The following is a 21,734-nucleotide window of genomic DNA, read 5'->3' on the forward strand; positions in this document are numbered from 1 at the left end:
CATGCCTACTATTGATTGGACAGCTGACACAGATGACAACCCTGACAATCATGATGATGATGGTGAGGCTTGAGTAGTCCAAATAGGTCGGCATATTGGTCATGCTAACATTACATTCAACTCACGAGACATACATAGAAAAGTACTACGACAATCTCACAAGCTGAAAGGGACTAAAATATGGATAACCGAAGAACTCACAAGAGCTCAACTAAAGGATAAGGCAAAGGAATTAGCAAAGGTTTGGGCTGCCAAATGGGCAGTCTATCGTGACGTAGTAGCACTTAATAAAGAGTTCAAAAGACTCAGTCTTAAACCGATGTATGGCCAGCTATATATATGTAAGTTTTATCTAGTTACCACGTAGGTCCTTTAAATAAATGGAGCTGCCTTTGCACCCCTTGGGAGCTGCCCTGTGCCCTCCCGAAGCTGATGTACTAGTTGGTTTCTCACATTGTCGCATGGACTTCTTGGTCTCCCGTGGACGTTAATAGACTCTCTCTCTCTCTCTCTCTCTCTCTCTCTAGTCCAGCCCTTCTACACGGAAAAGTAGAAGGAGAGTGTGCAGCACTTCTCCCACTCCAGCAAACTGAAGGAAGGTATCACTCCAACAAGCAGATTCTGATTCAGCCAGGTACTTTGAGTTCTCAGTTTTTAGTAGTGGGTTATTAAAAGTGCTCTCTTCAACTTTCTCTGGCTCTTGCCAATGGCAGCTCATATGCTGATTCGCAATTTTGGTAAGAATGGGAAACTGGATGGCATGACCTATCTGATGTGGAAGGTTAATTGTGTAATCTGATTCCAAGGGATGCAGAGGCACTCTCCATGATAATAAGCACAGTTGTGGTAATACCACATTTCAGCTTGCAGAAAAGGGGATTGAAGCATGAAGAGGCTCCACTTCTAAATGAGCACATTCATTATTGCTGGTGAGCTTTTCCTCTTGTCCCAAGATTGAGCAACACACACCACTCCTCAATGTCTGCGGACCACTCCTCAATGTCTGGCCATCGTTCCTCTCTTGGCAAATTGGATATGGCATCTCAGATCCTGTTGTCTTTGACTAGTCTTTCACTTCCCAGCTTTCATCTTCTTGCAATCCTTATCAAAGTGTCTAGCTTCTCGTAGTAAAAGCATCACAACTGAAAGTGACACTCCCTCCTCGAGGCAAGGACACCACCCTTCAGTCTGGAGGGTCTCTCGGGACATATGAGCATTTGTCAATTGGTGCATGATCCCTTGTCCCCTCTCACCAACACTGTTCAGTATTTTCATTGAACTGGAAGATTGGATGAGAGTACACAACAGAGAGGGAGTCCAAGTTGCCGGGTATACCCCAGTAGTACTCATTTTCGCAGATGATGTAGTCTTCTTTGCAAAAGACAAGAGGGACATGTAGGCACATTGGATGCAATAGGCAAATTCTGCAGACACCGGTCTTGGTGATGTTGACTTGCATGAGTGTGCAAACGATGACCCTCTATGGATGCCCAGCTTGGGCACCCGGGCTCTCGAGAGCTTGTTGGAAACATTACATAAACAATTTGAGTGGGGAAATGGATGGATTTATGGGGCATACAGGCTGCTGATATCCCAGAAGGTATGGGGAAATCAGACATTTGGTCACACAGAAAATGCTACACAAAAAATGGCAAGACCTGGGAGCAAAAATGCATTTCTACAAACAAGAAATTAATCCAATGGATAGATGAAATGTAAAAGTACCTCAGGGATAATATATGAAGGCATTTAATATGCATGACCTCGAGGTGGAAATGAGCAGGTGGGCAAGACCCAGGATCCAAAGAGCAAAATCTACCCCCCAGCAGAGAGAAAAAATTAGTAGCACATGCTCCTACAGTGTCGAACCTATGCACATATCAGGGGGGAAAATAGTGGCAGCAATGACAACCTAAAAATCCTCTTGGAACAACCGGGCAAACAATAGCCTTATCGTGTGGACATCAGAGTGCATTTCCATGCTGCACGTCTCAATTATTGAGAATTTTCAGCTAGCAAAATTGGCATTTGCGTGGAAATAGAATAGTTGAAATTTTTTTGAGTGTGTCAGCTGCATTATAGGTACCCATTTTGGCTTTGGTCACCTTCACGATCTTGAGCATCTCCGAACCACCTCGATCCCTCCCTTCCTGCATACTGTCTTCCTCCCACTTATTCTTGTGGCAGAATAATTGATCTACCATCCAACCATAAGTGAATCTCTAATAAAAACTTTGTTGTTAGCTTATTTTGTCTGCTTTCTCTAGAAGGAAAAATGACAAATATTGATGTCACATATAATTTAATTCTAAACAGGCCACTAACCTTCATCTCGTCTCACCACCCAATCATCAAGCCTGTGACATGCCCTGAAGAACAAAATGTGGCATGGCTGTTACATCCCTACCTAACCAGGGGTGTCAATAGCCAAACTTAGGGTACCCTAGAGGGCCAAACTAGTACCTAGGGTGGAAGGCCCTAGGGCTAAGGTTCATGAACTCCATCTAAAATTGAGGTCTATAGGGGTAAAAAGCAATCATTGGCTTAAGGCTGTATTGGCACGAGGAGTGGGCCATAAGCATCTACAAAACCGATACATACATAGTGGATCTTGGCCAAAGGCATGGTTCGCTGGGAAGCTAACCCTAAGCCTCCCTCAGGGAGGGAGCATCCATGTATGTGACACGGATGCAGGACTATGGTCAGGCCTTGCATAGAACATAATAAAGATAAAGAAATTAAACATGATGGGAGACTTACAATCAAGCTTTAAAGTTTTTCAGGACTGTTGATTTACAGAAATTGTAGACTTGATATCTAAAAAGTGTTGGTTCAAAATGGCTGTTTTCAGCAACAGATTCACCATCGTATAGATATCCTGATATCCCCCTGTCAAACCAGCCTTTCCAAGTACAGCAGCTAATGTACAAGCACTACTGGCATGAATAGTGCCCTCTAGTGTAATTTACTTCCTTTAAGACATGAATGTAGTTTGGATCTCTGACAAGGATAGTCCAATGCTGTGGCTGCATGATGATCATCACAAACCTGGACATTTTTTACAGCACCCACAGCTTCTCGCTGTGCCCACATAACCCACCTTTATTTGCAGCATCGGTCATGTCCTCTGACCTGCATGCAAATCTGGGATGTACCCTTGCTCTATATATTTTGAGGGAAATATTTATAGCTTTGTGCACGTATCTTTGCTGTGGAAATGATTTGTATCCCCAACATCAAGTTATGCACAAGATCTCAACCTTTGGCCCAACTTTCCCTTGGCTTTTAGCATGCTTGTTTCACTCTCATTGCCTCCACGTTCTTGGCATCGTCCTGCATGAGAGCATCTGCATAGATGTTATTCATCAAGACATAAGATGCACCATGCTTTTCATCTAATCGCACTGCATGTTCAAAGGCCTGTCGTCCAATCTCCACATTACCCCACTTTCGACAAGCACTCAACACAGTAAGCCACACCATAAGACCAGGTTGGAAAGGCACTTTCTCCACCATTGCTACAGCCTCCTCTAATTGGCCTGCACGTCCAAGGAGATCAACCATGCAATGATGGTGCTCGATAGTTGGAGTGATGCCATAGTCTTCACTCATGGCCTCAAAGTACTCCTGGCCCTTATCCACTAGACCTGCATGAGTGCATGCAGTAAGAATGCTAAGGAATGTTAAACCATCTGGCTTTATGCCTTCTCTTCTCATCTGCTCAAGCATTAGAAAAACAATTTCACTTTCTCCTTGCTGGGCATATCCTGCGATTAAGGTAGTCCATGACACTACATCTTGTACTGGAAGGTTCTTGAACACTTCCCATGCTTTTGCAAGTGAGCAACACTTTGCATACATATCGACCAAGGTGTTCCCAAGGAAAGGATCTCTTCCCGATCTCTTTCTGGCAATCTCGGCATGTATTTCTTGGCCCTTATCTATGGCTCCTATGCTGCCACAAGCTTTCAAAATGCAAAAGAATGTGACAGCATCCGGGGAGACACCCTCCTGTTGCATCTGTTCAAAACAGTCCAGCGCTTCCTCACCAAGCCCGTGATCCACGTATCCTGCAATTAGTGCATTCCACGATATGACATTTCGAAATAGAAGCTCATCAAATACTTCTCGTGCTTTTAAAAGCAAGCCACATTTTGCATACATATCTACTAAGGTGTTGCCAAGAAAAGAATCTCTTCCCAACCCCTTTCTAGCGATCTCAGCATGTATTTCACATCCCTTGTCTATGTCTCCTATGCTGCCACAAGCTTTCAAGCTGCAAACAAACGTGATAGCACTCGGAGACACACCCTCCAGCTGCATCTGTTCAAAACAATTCAGCGCTTCCTCACCAAGCCCATGTGTAGCATAACCTGCAATGAGTGCATTCCAGGAGACTACATCTCTAACTGGAAGCTTGTCAAACATTTTCCGTGCTTTTGCAAGCGAGCCACATTTAGCATACATATCGACCAAGGTATTGCCAAGGAAAGGATCTCTTTCCAACCCCTGTCTAGCTATCTGGGCATGTACTTGTCGGCCTCTTTCTTTGTCTTTCAGCCTAGCACAGGCCTTCAATAGGGCTGTAAACGTATACTCGCTAGGTTCTACAGAATCCTCTTGCATCTTCCCAAAGAGCTTGAGAGCGTGCTCTGATTCCCCACAATCTATAAAACCCATGATGAGAGAAGTCCAAGAATACTCGTTTGGATCGAGCAACCTGTTGAAAACCTGCATAGCATCACACATACTTCCGCATTCCACCAGCATTGGGACAAGGTAGTTCCCGAGAGATCTATGAGCTTCCAGACCACTTTTGCCAATGAAGGCATGCAAACGATTGGCATACTCTAGATTTTTCTCTTTCCTGCACTGCTGCAAGATGGGTATGAATGTCTCAATTAAAGGCAGGTGGGGTGTCCTTTCCAAAGAAGTGAGTGCCTCCCCTAAGCTCAGGATCTTCCAACCACCGTTGTCTCGCAGTTCTTGTACTTTACATGACTTAACCTGTACTGCACAACTAGCACTGACCTCGCAATTCCTGGCACTTTCCACCAAACCGTGGTCTTCATAGTTTGTCTGCGCACGGCCAGTGTATGCTTGGGCCCCGTGCATTCCCTCGCTTCCAGAATCCCTTGTCTGTAATCCAACCTGGATTGTCCCAGCCATCTGTCCAGAGCGAGTCCTTAGTAAGTTTATGCTTGAAATCTGGAGCCCTTGTGTTGGCCTATTAAAATACAACAGACTCGTTAATGATCGAATATTTCTACAGCTTCGAATGTGCAAATTATTTTGTAACACACTTACTTCGCTCTGTCGGTTGTCCCACCACTGGGGGAAATCCGTAGCATACTCTTGCCATAAGCGCTCTGAGCGTGAGGACGATGACCGGAAAGAAACCCAATTACCAAAGCCTGCTTGAGACATCGCTCCGCTGGCTCCTTGGCTGTCCCACCAAGGAGCCTCGGGGGAAGACATTGGGAGGATTATCTCCAGTTTGGTCGTCTGGGGGAAGCTCTGCATGCTGGGGGCCGATCCTTTTGGCGAGAAACTTATCAGCCAAACCTCTTCTCCTCACTAAATAGTGGGCCATAACCAAATCACCTGTAGAAAGCGTCGCTTAGTGACGTTCATTGTAGATGATTGTTGTCGAATTGTTGTCGACTTTGTGCACAAAAGAGACCGTGCTTTGCTCGCGTTTGATCTTCTGCACCCATTTCTACATAATCACAACATCCCATCGCACTAGTATGATGGGAGATATATGTATATCATTGAAGAGGCCTGCCGAACAGAAATGGGTATTGGACTCAAACGACACGACGCGCAGCTACAAATGGGTAGTGGATAGCAACACCATAGAGACGGGCACAAAGAGCAATGCAAAGCCTAGCTAGACTATCATCAACACTCTTGATCGCTGAACCTCATTTAGCTCCATGCCTCAAGCAGGGGGATGATGCGCGCTTCTGGCTGCTCTGGGTTTGGAGCAGGCTAGAGATGTTCAATTTGTGAAATAGCTAAAGCCTCCCGGGGGCGTGGGGTATATACAAGAGAACGGTGTGAAATGTAAATATTTATATGCAAGAAAATGGTGCAAAAATCGATGCAACCTACTCACGTTGGCACGGTTGATTGCATGGGAGGTCAAATAGCAAGGCCCTGACACGAGCCCCGTTGGACCAATCTTCTTTATCTTTTATCTTTACCCTATTAACCACAGACACCCAAAAAAAAAAGAGAGGTGGAGGAGACCAATCTTCTTTATCTTTTATCTTTACCCTATTAACCACAGACACCCAAAAAAAAAAGAGAGGTGGAGGAGAAGAGCCTGCCACGTGCCACAAAGAAGGAGCTCTTGGATGGAGGCTTGGATGGGGGAGGAGGTGGAAAGACAAGAGGCAAGCTTTGGGGAGGAGGTGGAAGGCAACTTCAAGGGCAAGGAGGAGATAGAAGGTCAATGGAATGAGGAGATGGAAGGTCACCTTCGAGAGGAAAGAGGAGATGGAAGGTCTCACAGCCATGGGTTAAGACTTAGCCAAAATTTCAAAATCCAATCCAAGTATGCAAGGTGAATTGATTAGCAATTTAAGAATCAAAGATCCACCTTGAGATGGGGAGTTGTTGAGGATGGTCATGCATCTTTGCCCGTGCAAAGCATGGGTTCAGTACTCGTAGACGCAATTCCCTTTCAAGGAGAACATCAACAATAAGCCCTTTCCCTCCTTGGGCAAGCCAAAAACTCAACAACCTTTGAAGCCTTTGCAAATCATCCACCTTGTCAGATAATGAATTAACACTATGATGCAGGTGTTTTCTGACTTTAAGGTAAGAAAAGGGCCTCTGATGTCACAAGCAATCAATTCAGATGGCTGTGTGTGATAGAAATCAATTGCATGCCTCCTACAATTGACTTGAATGCTTGAGGGATGCTTGACAAAGTTTGTAGGCATATGCTTGGAGCACTTTTCACCTTCTTGGATTTGGCCTTATGCCATCTTCAGCAATAATGAATCCAAGATACTTGAGCTTGATTGAGCCCATTTGCACTTGTCTCAATTTAGTTGTTTGCTTGAAATGCATGCAGTATCTCCTTAAGAAAAATTTTATGTTCTTTTCAATTTGATGCATGAATTAAAACATCATCTAGATATACTAATAGCTCTACTTACATTAATTAAATCATGAAATACAAAGTTCATCAACCTTTAAAAAGTACGAGGAGCATTGTTTGTTCCGAAAGGCATTACATCAAAGTTGGTGAACTCCAAAAGGGGGTTCTAAAATAAGCCTTAAGACAATCTAACAGTTTTGTTGGGATTCATTAACATCTTAATTTAGGATCTAATGTAGTAAAAAGCATATAAAGTTGATGCAAGCTTCTAACCTCTTTTTGCAAGGTTGTAACCTCTCTCCAATCCTCTTCTGTTGTTTTACTTGCATATCTAAATGAATGAGTGCTTTTGGAAAAACACATTCTTACACTCGTACTTTTCAATGAATCTGTTATTCTTTCACTTGTACATGTGAACAAATGATGTTTTGAACAAAATAATTCCTACACTATTCATTATTACACTTTGTAATGTCCTTTACTTGAGCATGTGAATGAATGAATGAATGTTGCTATCTTGAATCATTCTTATATCTATACCTATAATGCATTTACAAGTATTTTATTTACATAAATGAATGAAATGTTCTTTCTAAGGTGTCCTTAAAAGATCAAATTACTATAAAAAGATCTGTTGAGATATCAAGCTCCACTCGTGATATGCCAGGGTGACCATTGTGCATTTATGTCACCGACTTGTTAGCTGCAAATGCGGTTGGTACACCGCCCATGAATAATAGCTGGATGATAGCTATCTTTATGTACTCTAGTTAGTGGCTCAGTTAGTATGCCACCTTAGTTAGCTGAGTTTGGTTTGAGACCCAAATATAGGGTTCACCTATTCCTTTGTACTTAGAGTTCTTTTGGCTTTCACAACTAAGAAGAGGAAAACTGTTTTCAGCTCTTCACATGGTATCAGAGCTCGATTCGTGGTAAGGAGCTCAAGAAAGCAAACCAAGTCCGTGGTGTCCTAGTAAGAGGATCAGTGTTGCTTTCCTTTTTTTCGAGTTTGGGAGCAAATCTCTGCAGGTAGCACAGCCAAAAAGTGCAAGAGTGCACTGTCCCAGATTGGGACGCCCTTTGCGGTGCGGCGAGAAGACAGTATATGCTACGGGGCCATTTCGGGGCCCATTTTAGTGGGCATTTCGGGGCCTGCATTTTGGTGGCGGAAGTTTTCCGTAGGCACTCAAGAAAGTGCCCTATTTTTGTTGTGCAACCACTGTTCTGCAGGTCAGTGAAAAGTTATCGTAGAAATTACATCGTATGCCTGTGCGCAGAGATATTGGGAGTGACAGAATCATTCTTATTGCCTGTTGATTCATAATCGTCACTAGGAAGTGACTGTGTGGTCAAATACCACTCTCATCAGTTTTGCAGATTTGCCCTTGTGAGGCAGAAGTTGCAGTGACAGAATATTTTGCAGTGTTCTGTAATGGCGTCTGATGCTCTTTCACAGATTGTCACTGAAAAGCTTGACAAGAACAACTTCCAAGCATGGAAGTTTAGAATGATGAATTTCCTTAAGGGAAAAGGCTATTGGGAGTTCATTATTGGAGCTGAACAAGAACCAGTTATTCCTAATGTTCCCAATCAATAGGAGTTGCAGGCATTTAAAGGTTGGCATGAGAGAGCCAGAAAAGTTATATACTGGCTATTTATCAGTATTTCAGATTTTATGATTGTGCATATTCAGGATGCAAGCACGCCGAAGGAGGCATCAGATACTTTGATAAAAATGTACAGCACAAATATGCAAGCCAAGAAAATGCAGCTGAAGCAGAAGTTGCATGCAGAGAGAAAATATGAGCATCAATGACTACCACATGAAGGTGAAGAAGATTGCAGATGCACTTGCTTCTATTGGGTCACCAGTGGAAGATGATGATTTAGTTTCTGTGACCTTGAATGGTCTAGGAAAGGATTATGCACAATTGCGGACATCCATTGGCATCCGTGAGAATTTTTCTGATTTTGAGGAGTTGATTGCTCTTCTAATTTCTGAAGAGCAGAGAAATGGCGGTGCATCTTCTTCAGGAGGAACTTCAAAAGAAGCTATCTTCTACTCAAATGCTAGAAGAGATAGAGGCAGAGGTAGAGCAGGCCGATTTGGAGGCCGTGGTAGAAATCAGAATATGCAGCAAATTGAAGAAAACCAGTCCTATGGAGGAGGATTTGTTAACTTACTTTAGAGGCAGGGGGAGCCAAAGAGGTCATGGTGGATGGCAAAGAGGCCAAAATGCAAACAGCAATGTTAAATGCTACTACTGTGGTAAAATGGGTCATATGGTTAAAGACTCCTATAAAAAGTAGAATGACATCATGACTAGAAAATTGCAGCAAGGCAATTATGCATCCTCTGGTAGACAGGGTAATGAAAAAAATGAGTATCTGTTTATGGTACAGCACATGACCAATTCTATGACAAGTGCAGAAGAAAACAATGATGTGTGGTATGTTGACTCAGGTGCGTCAAACCACATGACAAGTCATGCAGAATGGATGCAGGATGCAAGGAAAATGAAAAGACCAGGGTTTGTGGAGACTGGTGATGATATTGCACATCCTATTGTGCAGATTGGTAAAATTCCTTTGTCTATGCAGGATGGAAAAAAGAAATACCTGTCTGATGTATTTCATGTCTCGAATATCACCAAGAACCTGGTTTCTGTTGGTCAAATGGTTGAACAAGGCTTGCAGGTCAAATTTAATCCTCATGGATGCTTTGTTGAGGATATGAAAAATAAAGGTTGCTTGATAACAAAAGGGAAGAAGAAGGGCAGGATGTTTGCATTGGATGCGGACATGCCTGAATTGAGTGCAGCAATGTTTGCACATGGGACTGGTGTAGTTGCAGATATTGATATCTGACATAAATGCATTGGTCATGTTATCTATTGGAGGCTGTCATTATTTTGTCACTTTTATTGATGACTACAACAGAAAAGTTTGGGTGTATTTTATGAAAAAGAAAAGTGAAGTGTTTGGGCTTTTCAAAGCTTTTAAAGCTATGGTTGAAAAAGAAACAGGTATCTCATGCCATGCTTAACGAGAAAGACCTGCCAGATTATTATTGGGCTGAAGCAGTTACTACAACAATCTACATAATGAACAGGACTCCCACTACAACAATGCATGGCATGACGCTAGAGGAGAGGTATACTGGTAGGAAACTAGATATTTCTCATTTGAAAGTTTTTGGTTGCATTGCCTATGTTCACATGCCAGATGAGTTGAGATCCAAGTTGGATCCAAAAGCTGAGAAGTGCATCTTTATTGGTTATTCTCTGCAACAGAAAGGGTATAGATGCTATAACCCTTCTACTCGTAAGTTTACAATGAGCAGAGATGTTTTTGATGAGATGAGTAGCTGGTATAAACCAATAAATGTGATTGATGATGTAGATGCACAAAATGGTAATACTGCACAGAATTCACAGTAGCAATCACAAAATATTAGTGGACCTATAGTGTCCTCTAGCAATGGTTCACATACTTCGCCATGGACAGGCAGATTGAGATCAGGAGGATCAGACTCTCCTCAAAGCAATGCAGATAGTGGTATGCAAGTATCACGAAAAGGAAAAGAGAAAGTAGATCATCCCATGGTTGATGTGAATGCAGGTCACTCTTATGTGGATGGTGAATCCAATGGCTTAGAATAGAGCCTTGATGATTGTTGGGATATCTCAAGGTGTATGCCTCAGGCACACCTTATGTTTCTATGTGTGAGTGCTAGAGGCACAGTTAGGTGCCCACAAGCACAGTTAGGTGGTGGAAAAGCCACATAGGATGATTGAGTGAATCTAGGAGCAGATTGAGGAGATGATTGAGGAGCTTTGAGGTCATCAGTGATGTCAGTGACCTTGTATGAGGTGCCTACTTAAGGACCTCTTTCTTCTTCATTCTATAAGCAAGTATTCTGAGTTTGTGTCCACTCTACTCTTTCTTTTCAGTATTCCAACATGGTATCAGAGCCCTTTGATCCCCCTTGAGCCCATTTCTGCCACATCATCATCTTCTTCTTCATCTTCTTCTTCTCCATTTTCCTCTTTCTTCCCAAAATCTTTGAGAGCTTGGTTCTCCATCTACAAATAGCCATTGCCCAAACCCTCTGAGCTGGAAACTCCTCTAGTATGGGCGAACTTCCACCTGCAAGCAATTGAAGAAAAAACGTCTGTGGTGGCTGCCATTCTCCAAACAGCGAATTTCTTCTGTTGCTCAATACTCCCTGCATACTCCGCCATTGCCTGAGCCCTCTTAGGAGTAGATGGGCGACCTCAAGACGAAGATTTTGAGCCATTTTTCAAGTCATTTGGTTTAGTAACGAGGGAGAAATCGTCAAAACTCAGTTTCAGCCTGTAGCAACTCTCCCGGGCAAAAGTGCGCACCATTTCGTCCAACCTCTGTGCTGGACCTTCTCTGGTATATGAGCTTTCTTTTGCTTCAGAAAGCCCTCTTTTCCTTGCTTTGAAGAGTGAGCTACAAGCCCTCCAAGTTCAGCTTTTCAGTTTTGACAGTTTTGGACAAGTTTTTGAAGATGATGCTACATAAAATGCTACTCTAGCATTTCTGGTTTTTTGAAGCTTTCAATAACTTCAGTACAAGTGTGGATTCAATTTTGTTTTGACTTGCTAGACCTGGTTTTGATTGGAAAATGTTTATTTCATCCACTTCTATGAAGCATGTAAGAAGAAGCATCATTGTTTGAAAACTAGTCACTACTATTTGCTACAACAAGTGGCTATACTTTGGAAGTATTTCAGTTCTTTTTGCCTTGTAAGAGAGAAGACACTACCCAATACTTGGGTTAGAGCCTCTCATGGCTTGCTTATGCCAAATATGTGAAAAGCCAAAACATAAAGCAATGTCTTGTTATGCTACAAAGGATGAAAATGCCAACCTGACTTCCTTATTGAAGATTGCCAAAACAATGGTTGCCAAAAAGGAAGCAAATACAGAGATCTACACTCTCATGGCATTTTTATTTGACTCCAAGTACAAGAAAAAGATGAAGGTCAGACACCTAAGATATGCTTCTCTACACAACTATGGAGATGACAAGATAATTGTTCTCATGAAGGATATGACTTTCAGATCCACTTGTTCTATCATAGTACCATCTTATAAGGCACTAGACACTGCCCATGTGGTAAGACCTTGCCTTGACATGGATATTTTGCCTCCACAAGATGAGGCATCCCATGAAGATTATGCATTTTAAACTCATCTCTATGTATGCTCCAGATCACTCTTTTTATGTCAAGGTACTCAGCCTGGATAGTCCTCCAAAATGAATGAAAATAAACTATTGTGTGTTGTGTGTTTTGTAAACACCTCTGGTCACCTTATGATGTAGGCCATGTGTATGGTTTGTTCCATGGTACCTCCTACAGACATTGTGTGCATGTACATGTAGGAGAGATAACCATTGGAAGGTCTGTTTGTATCCCTTTCTGTTTACCTTACACCCAAGGGAACCCTTGCTAGCATGAGAACCTAGCCATAGATTTATCCTTGACCACCATGAGATGGCATGAGAAACTATGAGACTAGATGTATCCTTGACATAGCCTGAGGCATTTCCTTGAGGGGGGGTTTGTTGGGATATCTCAAGGTGTATGCCTCAGGCACACCTTATGTTTCTATGTGTGAGTGCTAGAGGCACAGTTAGGTGCCCACAAGCACAGTTAGGTGGTGGAAAAGCCACATAGGATGATTGAGTGAATCTAGGAGCAGATTGAGGAGATGATTGAGGAGCTTTGAGGTCATCAGTGATGTCAGTGACCTTGTATGAGGTGCCTACTTAAGGACCTCTTTCTTCTTCCTTCATGGATGCGTCAATTTTACGAGCAAAAACCTATGAGCAGGTTTATCCGAGCGTGTTTTTCAAGAGATTTTTTAAAATGTTTTTCTTTAGGAAACATGGTTTTTACACTTTTATTTTCACTAGAACTAGATCTCTTTATCATAAAAATATACAGACTAGTCACTCATTCATTTTTACACAACATAATTTTCTTATTTAGAGACATCCCTTTGTACCCCTGTTATTACCTTAAAAAAGTGTTGATTCCTTTAAGAAACATTCCTCATAATCACTCTCAATGTAATAATACTATGCATATATAATTACTTATTGACACATTTATATCATATGGCAATATCTTTTTAGTGTTTTTATAGCATATTTATGGACATGTTTCTAAAGAAGTTTAAATTACTATAAATAAGTATTAACTTGGGCTTATATATCACTCTCATAAAATACATGTAATATTTAATACTATATATGAAAGATTTTCCAAAATATAACTCCATAGATGTGCTCAGATGGGGTGTTCCGATCAATTTGAGTGGTTGAATGACTATATTTGGACATTGGATATGAAAGTTATGTCACTTTTAAAAGTGCTGTCCAAGGTAGTTTCGCTGGCGAAACTACCTTGGGAGACTTGCTTCAAAGGGGTTTCGCTGGCGAAACTACCTGGATGGCTTGCTTCAATGAGTTTTCTTTGAAGAAACTCTTTCATGAAGATAGGTTGAGAGAGGGTTTTCAACGTCACCCCCTATTAAGTAAAAGTTGTAAGAAGGATCATAAGGGAATTTTCATAGAGAAGTCTACTCTACATGTGGGTTTCTTCAAAAGCCATCCCATTATGCTCTCACCATTCCTATAGATTCACCTAAAGATTTTTGTATAAAATAGGCATTGCTATAATACTTTGCATATTTCTAAGTGAAACTATGTTTTCTTCTGATCGATTTTTGCCATATTTATGCATAGTTGGAAGCTTTTTTTTTCCTTCGCTCGGACGCTCGGAAGATTTCGCTCAGAAAATGCTCGTCCCCTTCATTCTATAAGCAAGTATTCTGAGTTTGTGTCCACTCTACTCTTTCTTTTCAGTATTCCAACAATGATGAGTTGGGTATGTCTTCTGTTGTTACACCTGGAGTAAGGAAGACAAGGGATGTTTTGAGAGCACCTGGTAGTGAGCCTATTTTGTAAGGGGTATACCAGAGCTAGGTATCCTGTGGATAGGTTGAAATATGATGGATTTACAAGCATTCACTATGCCTATATGGTCAAAGTGATACATGAACCAAAACCCACTTCTTTTGAACAAGCCATGGGAAAAGAAAAATGGGAGAAAGCCATGGATGAAGAAATGGATGCCTTGGAAGCAAATGCTACATGGGAATTGGTGCCTTTGCCTAAAGACAAGAATACAATTGACTGCAAGTGGGTTTATAAGGTGAAGCACAATGCAGATGGTTTTGTGAACAGATACAAGGCAAGATTAGTTGTCAAGGGGTATGCACAGACATATGGCATTGATTATGAAGAAACATTCAGTCCAGTTGCAAGGATGGAAACCGTAAGAGCACTCATTGCTATGGCTGCATCAAAGGGATGGTCTTTACATCAGATGGATGTAAAGAATGCTTTCTTGCATGGTGATTTGCAAGAAGAGGTCTATATGGAGCAGCCACTAGGTTATGTTCATGCTGTTCATCCTGAGTTTGTTTGCAGGTTGAAGAAAGCCTTGTATGGCTTGAAGCAAGCACCCAGAGCATGGTTTGACAAGATAGGACAGTATCTTGTAATTTTTTCTTTTCAGATTTCCAAGGCAGATTCCTCACTTTATGTGAAAAAAACAGAGAAAGGCATTATGCTACTTGTCATTTATGTTGATGATTTGATCATCACATGTGATAGTGATGAAGATATCCTTCATGTGAAAATGCTATTAAAGTAGAAGTTTGAGATGAAGGATTTGGGAGAGCTGTGTTACTTCTTGGGCATTGAGGTGATTAGATCCACAAGTGGGATATGGCTCTTGCAAAGGCAGTATGGATTGGACATGCTGTCCAAATATGGGATGACAGGCTGTAAGGCTATTTCAGTTCCTTTGGAGCAGAATGTGAAGTTCAGTGCAAATCTAGGTGAGCTTCTGGAAGACCCTACTATGTACAGATGCATAGTAGGAAGTTTGATTTATATGACTATTACCAAGCCAGATTTGAGCTATGCTATTGGGTTGGTAAGTCAGTTTATGCAGGCTACAAGGAAACCGCATTTGGATGCAGCTAGACGCATACTGAGGTATGTGAAGTCCACATTGCAGTATGGACTATTTTATGAGACTGGGGTTCAAATACAGTTGCATGGATACATTGATGCTGATTGGGTTGGTAGTATTTCTAATAGACGATCTACCAGTGGATATGTGTTCTCTTTTGGGAGTGCTACAGTCACTTGGAGCAGCAAGAAATAGCCTATAGTAGCCTCGTCGAGCACAGAGGCTGAGTACATGGGTACAGCAATGGCTACATGTGAGGCAGCTTGGTTGCATAAGCTACTTTATGATATGCATCAGTCTACATATGGGCCAGTTGTCATTTATTATGACAACATGAGCAGCATACACTTGGCAAATAACCCAATCTATCATGCTAAAACAAAGCACATTAAGGTGCATTATCACTATGTGTGGGAGAAGGTTCTAGTAGGTTTTATTGATCTAGTTTATATCAGCACAAAGGATCGGGTAGCTGACATATTCACGAAGGCATTGGGTGCAAAGAAGCTGCGTAAGTTCAGAGACCTGCTTGGTGTGCAGGAATTGGGATTGAGATTGAGGGGGAGTGTTGAGATATCGAGCTCCACTCGTGATATGCCAGGGTGACCATTGTGCATTTATGTCACCGACTTGTTAGCTGCAGATGTGGTTGGTACACTGCCCATGAATAATAGCTAGAGGATAGCTATCTTTATGTACTCTAGTTAGTGGCTCAGTTAGTATGCCACCTTAGTTAGCTAAGTTTGGTTTGAGACCCACATATAGGGTTCACCTATTCCTTTGTACTTAGAGTTTTTTTGGCATTCACAACTAAGAAGAGGAAAATTGTTTTCAGCCTCCACCTTTGTGTATATTCCCCCATTGTCTATGTGAGAAAGGTGCAAGTGAGACTCCTTTCTTCTCTCCCACTCTCTTCACAAGGTCTTCTTTCAGTTCTACCTATGTGAAAGAATGAATAAGTTTACAAATGAACTTTTGTGCACATATGTTTGGTAAAGAATTTCTTGAGCTCTTACATATAATTGAAAGAATATTGTGAACGTTGAGTTGGAAAAATATTTCCTCATTTACATTTTTGTCGAAAAGTTGAAAGCGTGGTGTGGGGAGGACCAAATAGAGAAAATTATTTGCATCGATGTCATTTGCAGAATGCAAGCATTGTGGTCACAAATTCATTGGTGGTGCTACTTGGATAAAGTCACATCTCTCAACATTTGGCTTAGACATTGTGTCTTATCCTTGCCTCCCATCTAATGTGTCAACTTTTTGTAAGTCATATTTACACTCTATTTACAAAAGGTTCTCACAATAGTAGATCCTTATTTATTAAGGAGTGATATCATAGACGATGATTGCATTTAGATGGATGATAATGCTAAACCAATTGATCCTATCATTGCAAGGTCTAAAACATGTTGAAAATGAGCATTCCAAGATGAGTTAGATTGTGTGGAGGGCATAGGCCATGAAAATCCTCCTAGGAATGGAAAGAAGGGGGGCGATTATCCATTAGAGATGGCTTTCTTAGACAGCAAGTGCATGAATAGCACTTGAGATGGACCGAAGCCTTTTGTAAAAATGGCATACCTTTTGAGATCAAAATTTTCATCATGCTTTAAAGTCTTGTGCTAGGAACACGTTCTATATTACCAGATTACAAAAAGATTTGGGTGGTTCTTCTCAAGTCTTTACAAGGTTAAAAAAACATTAACTGATGCCTATAGGAAAATTTTGCTTGTGTTCTCATGTATAGTTGTACTCTTGCTTTTGATGGATGGACCTAGCAAGTGAAGTAGACCATTGGTAAATGTAATGGGTATTACATGCAAGGAAACCATGTTTTAGATAGTATTGATATTTGTCTTGAAGACATAAAGTCACCTTACATTGTTTAAATATACAAGAGAGCAATCACCAAGGTCGATGGAAGTGAGAATCTCAATGCATTATTATCAAATAATGGACCACTATCAGCAGAAACTACACAAATGTCCATTAGTTTTTATGAATGTGATCGGACATCGCATATACATCTTGAGCAATGGAGCATGGTGGTGGTGTCATGCACAAGCACACAGGTGCCACATGATGAAATCTTGTTACAAAATTGTCACCCCATGTAGGGGCTATTGCTCTTCAATGCTATGATAATGTGCTTCCATTTTGCTCGATGTCATCATTCCAAAATCACCAATGCCCAATTACACTTCTTCAATGGTCTTAGACAAATGAAGCATAATGTTTTTTTCATGGAAATCATTCTAGGGAACATTGTGTGGGTTCATGTATTGAATAGTGCGCATGAGTGCACTCAAATATCAAGGCATGCTAATGCACACATGGAGCCCTTAAGTGCATATCCACATCATCACAATGACCTGTGGTCTTCTCTTATCGTGTCCCAGGTAGCTCAACCATCTATCTAAATTATTTGAATTCTAATATGGAAACAAAATCTTAGAATTTTTATGGGTAACTACAACAACTGCTCTAATCATGCTTGGGTGTCAAGCATGTCAATTCTTCTAGTGCTTTTGCTTGCAAATTCTCATTTTTGAAGGATTCTACTTCAAGACCTTGTAGGCCTAAATCTTTACAGGATCAAAAGAGCCCTCCCTAATATTGCACCTACTAGCATTGCCACATGAATAGGAGGTGGTGGTGATTCCTTCTCCTTTGAATGACTATTAGGGATTCTTTATATAATCCACTATAGAAGCTACATTTGGTTCCTCCCACTTTGTATTGCAAGGGTTGATGTTCTATTTGACTAAGATTTCATTTTCACTCTCAATGCAAAGCGATGTAGATATTGATCTCCAAATTTATTGTTCTAGTAAGTCCCTACATCCTTGCTTAGCCATGGTAGAAACAAGATTTTGTATATTGGTTTCACCATTAACACTATTGTGGACTATTAGGTAATATTACCTGCTTAGGAGAAACATTTGGAATCTTTGAAAGATTTCACACAAGAAGGGGGTGTTTCAAAGAAACTACAAAAGTTTACCCATGTATAAGGCTTTTCTAAACTAAGCCAAAAGTTCAATACTTCTCTAAATGCAAATAGCAATAACACTCCAAGGAATGAAATGATTTTTTGAATAAACTAAATTCAAAATTATCATGAATCTCAAATGGAAATGTTAATGTTCTACATAGACTATCTGTTTTTAAAAATTTATCAAAAAATTGAAAGTGAGGGCTTATGAGTATCGACAAAATGTCTTCTAGCACATTGTTAAATTTGAGTACTCTTCATTAGTTTCTAGAGCATCACTATCATCTTCATCCCCAGAAGATGTGGAAGAAGCATCTTCCTTGGCAATATCAATAATGACATTTCCTTCTTCAAGATGAAGACCATGACTCCAAGATTTTCGTTTGAGTCGTAGACAACATTCAAACATGACCAAGCACTCATTTCCTCAAGCATTAAAAATATTTCAAAAAGATTTAATCTTTTGTCTTTCAAGATAATCTTGCGTATTAAAATTTGAATAGAAGTTGTAGTCATATTGTCATATGCATATGTGTGAGATGTTCAATACATTAAAAGACAAAAAATTGTATAGAAAAATACTAACTAAGTAAATGATATAGCTAATATATTTTAATTGGACCATAGACGTGATGTGCAACATCTAGGTGATATTTTAAGTTGATGTGCAACATCTAGGTGATATTTTAAGTTGATGTGCAACATCAAGGTAATAGTTTAACTTGATGTAGAAGATCAATCATCTTCATGTTGCACACAAGTTAAAAACTTGATGTAGAACATCAAGTTAAAGGTTAAACTTGACTTGCAACATGTAGTAAATTGTATTGAAAAACAATAACTAAGTAAAAGATATCCCTGATTTATTGTAATTGGACCTTAGAATTGATGTTTTACAGCAAGGTAAACATTCATCTTGATGTTGAGCATCAAGTTCAAGCTTTAAGTTGATGTAGAACATCAACACAATGCATCCAGCAAGCGCGTCTATAAGCGCTGATATACTTAATGAAAAGGCAAGATATAGAGCAGATCTCAAAACCTTGGACGTGCCTCGTAAGGTATTGCGACATTTTCCCATAATCCCTCGCATCCAACATATGTTCAAGTGCAAATCTATTGCAGAGCTCATGTCATGGCATTCCTCCTATCGATCAACCGATGGCAAGTGGAGAACTCCCGCGGACTCTCCTGCGTGGAAGCATATTGAAGACACATGGCCAAGCTTCAAGGAAGAACCTAGGAGCTTGAGACTTGGATTGGGTATGGATGGTGTGAACCCATTTGGTCTAAAAAGCATGTCTTACAGTGTATGGCCAGTGGTATTGGTGAATTACAATCTTCCACCCTCTATGGCTATTAAGAAAGGACATGTCATGCTGTCCCTTCTAATTCCAGGAAAACATAAAGTCAAAAACCCTGATGTTTATTTGGAGCCTTTGATTGATGAGCTAGAGATACTTTGGAGAGGTATCGAGGTGCATGATGTGAGCAGGCCTCCCTCGTCACGAGACTTCAACTGCAAAGCAGTCTTGATGTGGACGATGCATGACTTCCCAGGCTATGGCGAGTGTTCAGGTAAGCATTGCATTTTTTAATTATGAATAGGCAAGGACGTGGCACCCTAAACCCACCTTCCACTCTTAATTGCATCTATTGTTTCAGGTTTCACTACATCGGGTTACCATGCATGTCTTGTTTGTGGTCCTCCGCTAGTTGCCTCACGAGCAGACGCATTGAATAAGGTCATTTATGAGAATCACCATCGATTTCTCCCACCTGATCATCCTAGATATGTTGCCCCTTGGAATGAATTCCTCCCACAATCACTCACCGCGGGAGATTGGATGAGAATTTGGGACGGATCCACGACTCCTCCACCACTTGGCATGAGCCAGTAAGGATTTGTAACTATTGGCTGGAAGTAAAGATTGGCTATATTGGTTGAAAGTGAAGATTGCACGCTAACACTTTATTTTGTTTAGATACTCCATCTTTTATCGTTTACCATATTGGTCCCACCTCAAGATCAATCACCTGCTCGATCCCATGCATATCTTCAAGAATGTGGCATCTACCATTTGGGAGCATTTGAATGGGACACAAGATTCGGCAGGCATAAGGGAGGATCTACGTACCACAGGGAGGATGCGTGAAGCTTGGCCTCAAGAGAGACCAAATGGGCGTGTTTTTTTACCTCGTGCACCGTGGATGTTATCAAAGCTAGAGATGGCGACGGTGAAGCGTGCTATTACAACAATTCGTACTCCCACTGGATGCATGAGGTGTTTGAAGGGAGCCTTTACAAAGAGCAAGAAAAGAGGTGTAGAGCAATTATATGGCTTGAAATCTCATGATTGGCACAAGATGCTCCAAGTAAGTATTTTATATGCATAATATCTTTTTCCTTTCAAATTTGTGAGTGAATAGCTATAAGCAACTAATCAGTCACCTCCTCGCGGGTTCAGTTCATACTACCTACTAGCATTTCACGTAGTGCATCAAAGGACGTGAAAGATTGTATTTACAAGATGGGCGAGCTTGTGAGGTATGTGAGCTCAAAGGAAATAGATCCCACCATGCTTGAGAATGCTCGAGTTATGTTAGTGGAGGCGGTTTGTTTAGTGGAGGAGACATTTCCACGTTCTATTCTCACAAGCCAACTATATCTCATAGTGCATTTGGTGGATGAGATTGCTATATGCGGTACTATACATGCACGATGGTTGTTCTTCCTCGAGCGCTTCATGAAGACCTTGAAGGGCTTCATGAGACAAAATGCAAGACCCGAAGGTAGCATGGCCGAGGGTTGGTTGGTACAAGAGTCACTTGTATATATTTCTGAGTTTCTTGATGTGGATAGCTCTCTCCCAGACTATGGAGAGATGATGAAGACCTAAGGATGACCTCTATTGTGCCTCAAGGAAGAGGACGCAACAAAGTAATAGACATGGAGTTGCGTAATAGTATCAACCTCTTTTGCGTGCTTAATAGTGATGTGATGAAAAGATGGGTGACAAGATACGAGGATGCAAAGGCAAGAAGACAAGAAGAAAGGGCCCTCTTTCGTACACACCACAGATCTCGTGTGCCATACCCTCAGCGTCTAAGAGCACTTCCAAAGGATATTCATGTGGATTGGCTACTTGATGAAATGGAGAAAGCAGAGAAAGACGAGGGGATGCATATCACAATGGAAGAATGGGAGTATGCTAGGGGATGCATGAGCAAGGTCGGTATGTAGAATGTTATGCATAAGTTAGGAGGTTTTTATAATTTAGATTGCTTATTTAATTGATTTTTTCTTGGTGTAGTGCACTATGTTCAATGCTATATGGTGTGAGGGCAAGCATTTTCGAACACAACGGATTGATGATAAGAGGAACACACAAGATTGCGGCGTCATTGCTAGCTTTGAGGGAGCCAATGGAGTCATGGATGATTATTGTGGCATAATCCAAGATATCATTATGCTTGACTTTCGACGCTTCTTTGTGTATGTTTTGGATGTAAAGTGGTTTAAGGACGTGGTGGAAAG

At 41.1% G+C, this 21,734-nt stretch overlaps 1 protein-coding gene across 2 annotated transcripts; it reads right to left on the minus strand.

Moving 5' to 3' along the window:
* Positions 1–2,836: 2,836 nt before the first annotated feature.
* Positions 2,837–5,997, minus strand: LOC147888349 (pentatricopeptide repeat-containing protein At2g34400-like). Of its 2 annotated transcripts, none has more exons than XM_087393009.1 (2): positions 5,308–5,997; positions 2,837–5,169 (listed from the first exon to the last, which is right to left on the minus strand). In XM_087393009.1, exons 1-2 carry the CDS (start codon positions 5,521–5,523, stop codon positions 3,286–3,288), a joined length of 2,100 nt encoding a protein of 699 aa, XP_087249135.1. In that variant the 5' UTR covers positions 5,524–5,997; the 3' UTR covers positions 2,837–3,285. The 2 variants fall into 2 exon arrangements, with proteins under 2 accessions (XP_087249135.1, XP_087249136.1); XM_087393010.1 differs by having other exon boundaries at positions 2,837–5,227.
* Between the last annotated feature and the right edge of the window lie 15,737 nt (positions 5,998–21,734).

The sequence above is a fragment of the Dipteris shenzhenensis genome, chromosome 21, assembly GCF_047967505.1.
Source record: "Dipteris shenzhenensis isolate YYH24624 ecotype China chromosome 21, Dip_SZ_1.0, whole genome shotgun sequence".
Classification (NCBI taxonomy): Eukaryota; Viridiplantae; Streptophyta; class Polypodiopsida; order Gleicheniales; family Dipteridaceae; genus Dipteris; species Dipteris shenzhenensis.

Coding starts and splice junctions, on each gene's coding strand:
- LOC147888349 (XM_087393009.1), bottom strand. CDS start 5,523: ATGCAGAGCTTCCCCCAGACGACCAAACTGGAGATAATCCTCCCAATG. Junction 5,170..5,307: donor GGGACAACCGACAGAGCGAA/GTAAGTGTGTTA, acceptor CGCTCTGGACAG/ATGGCTGGGACAATCCAGGT.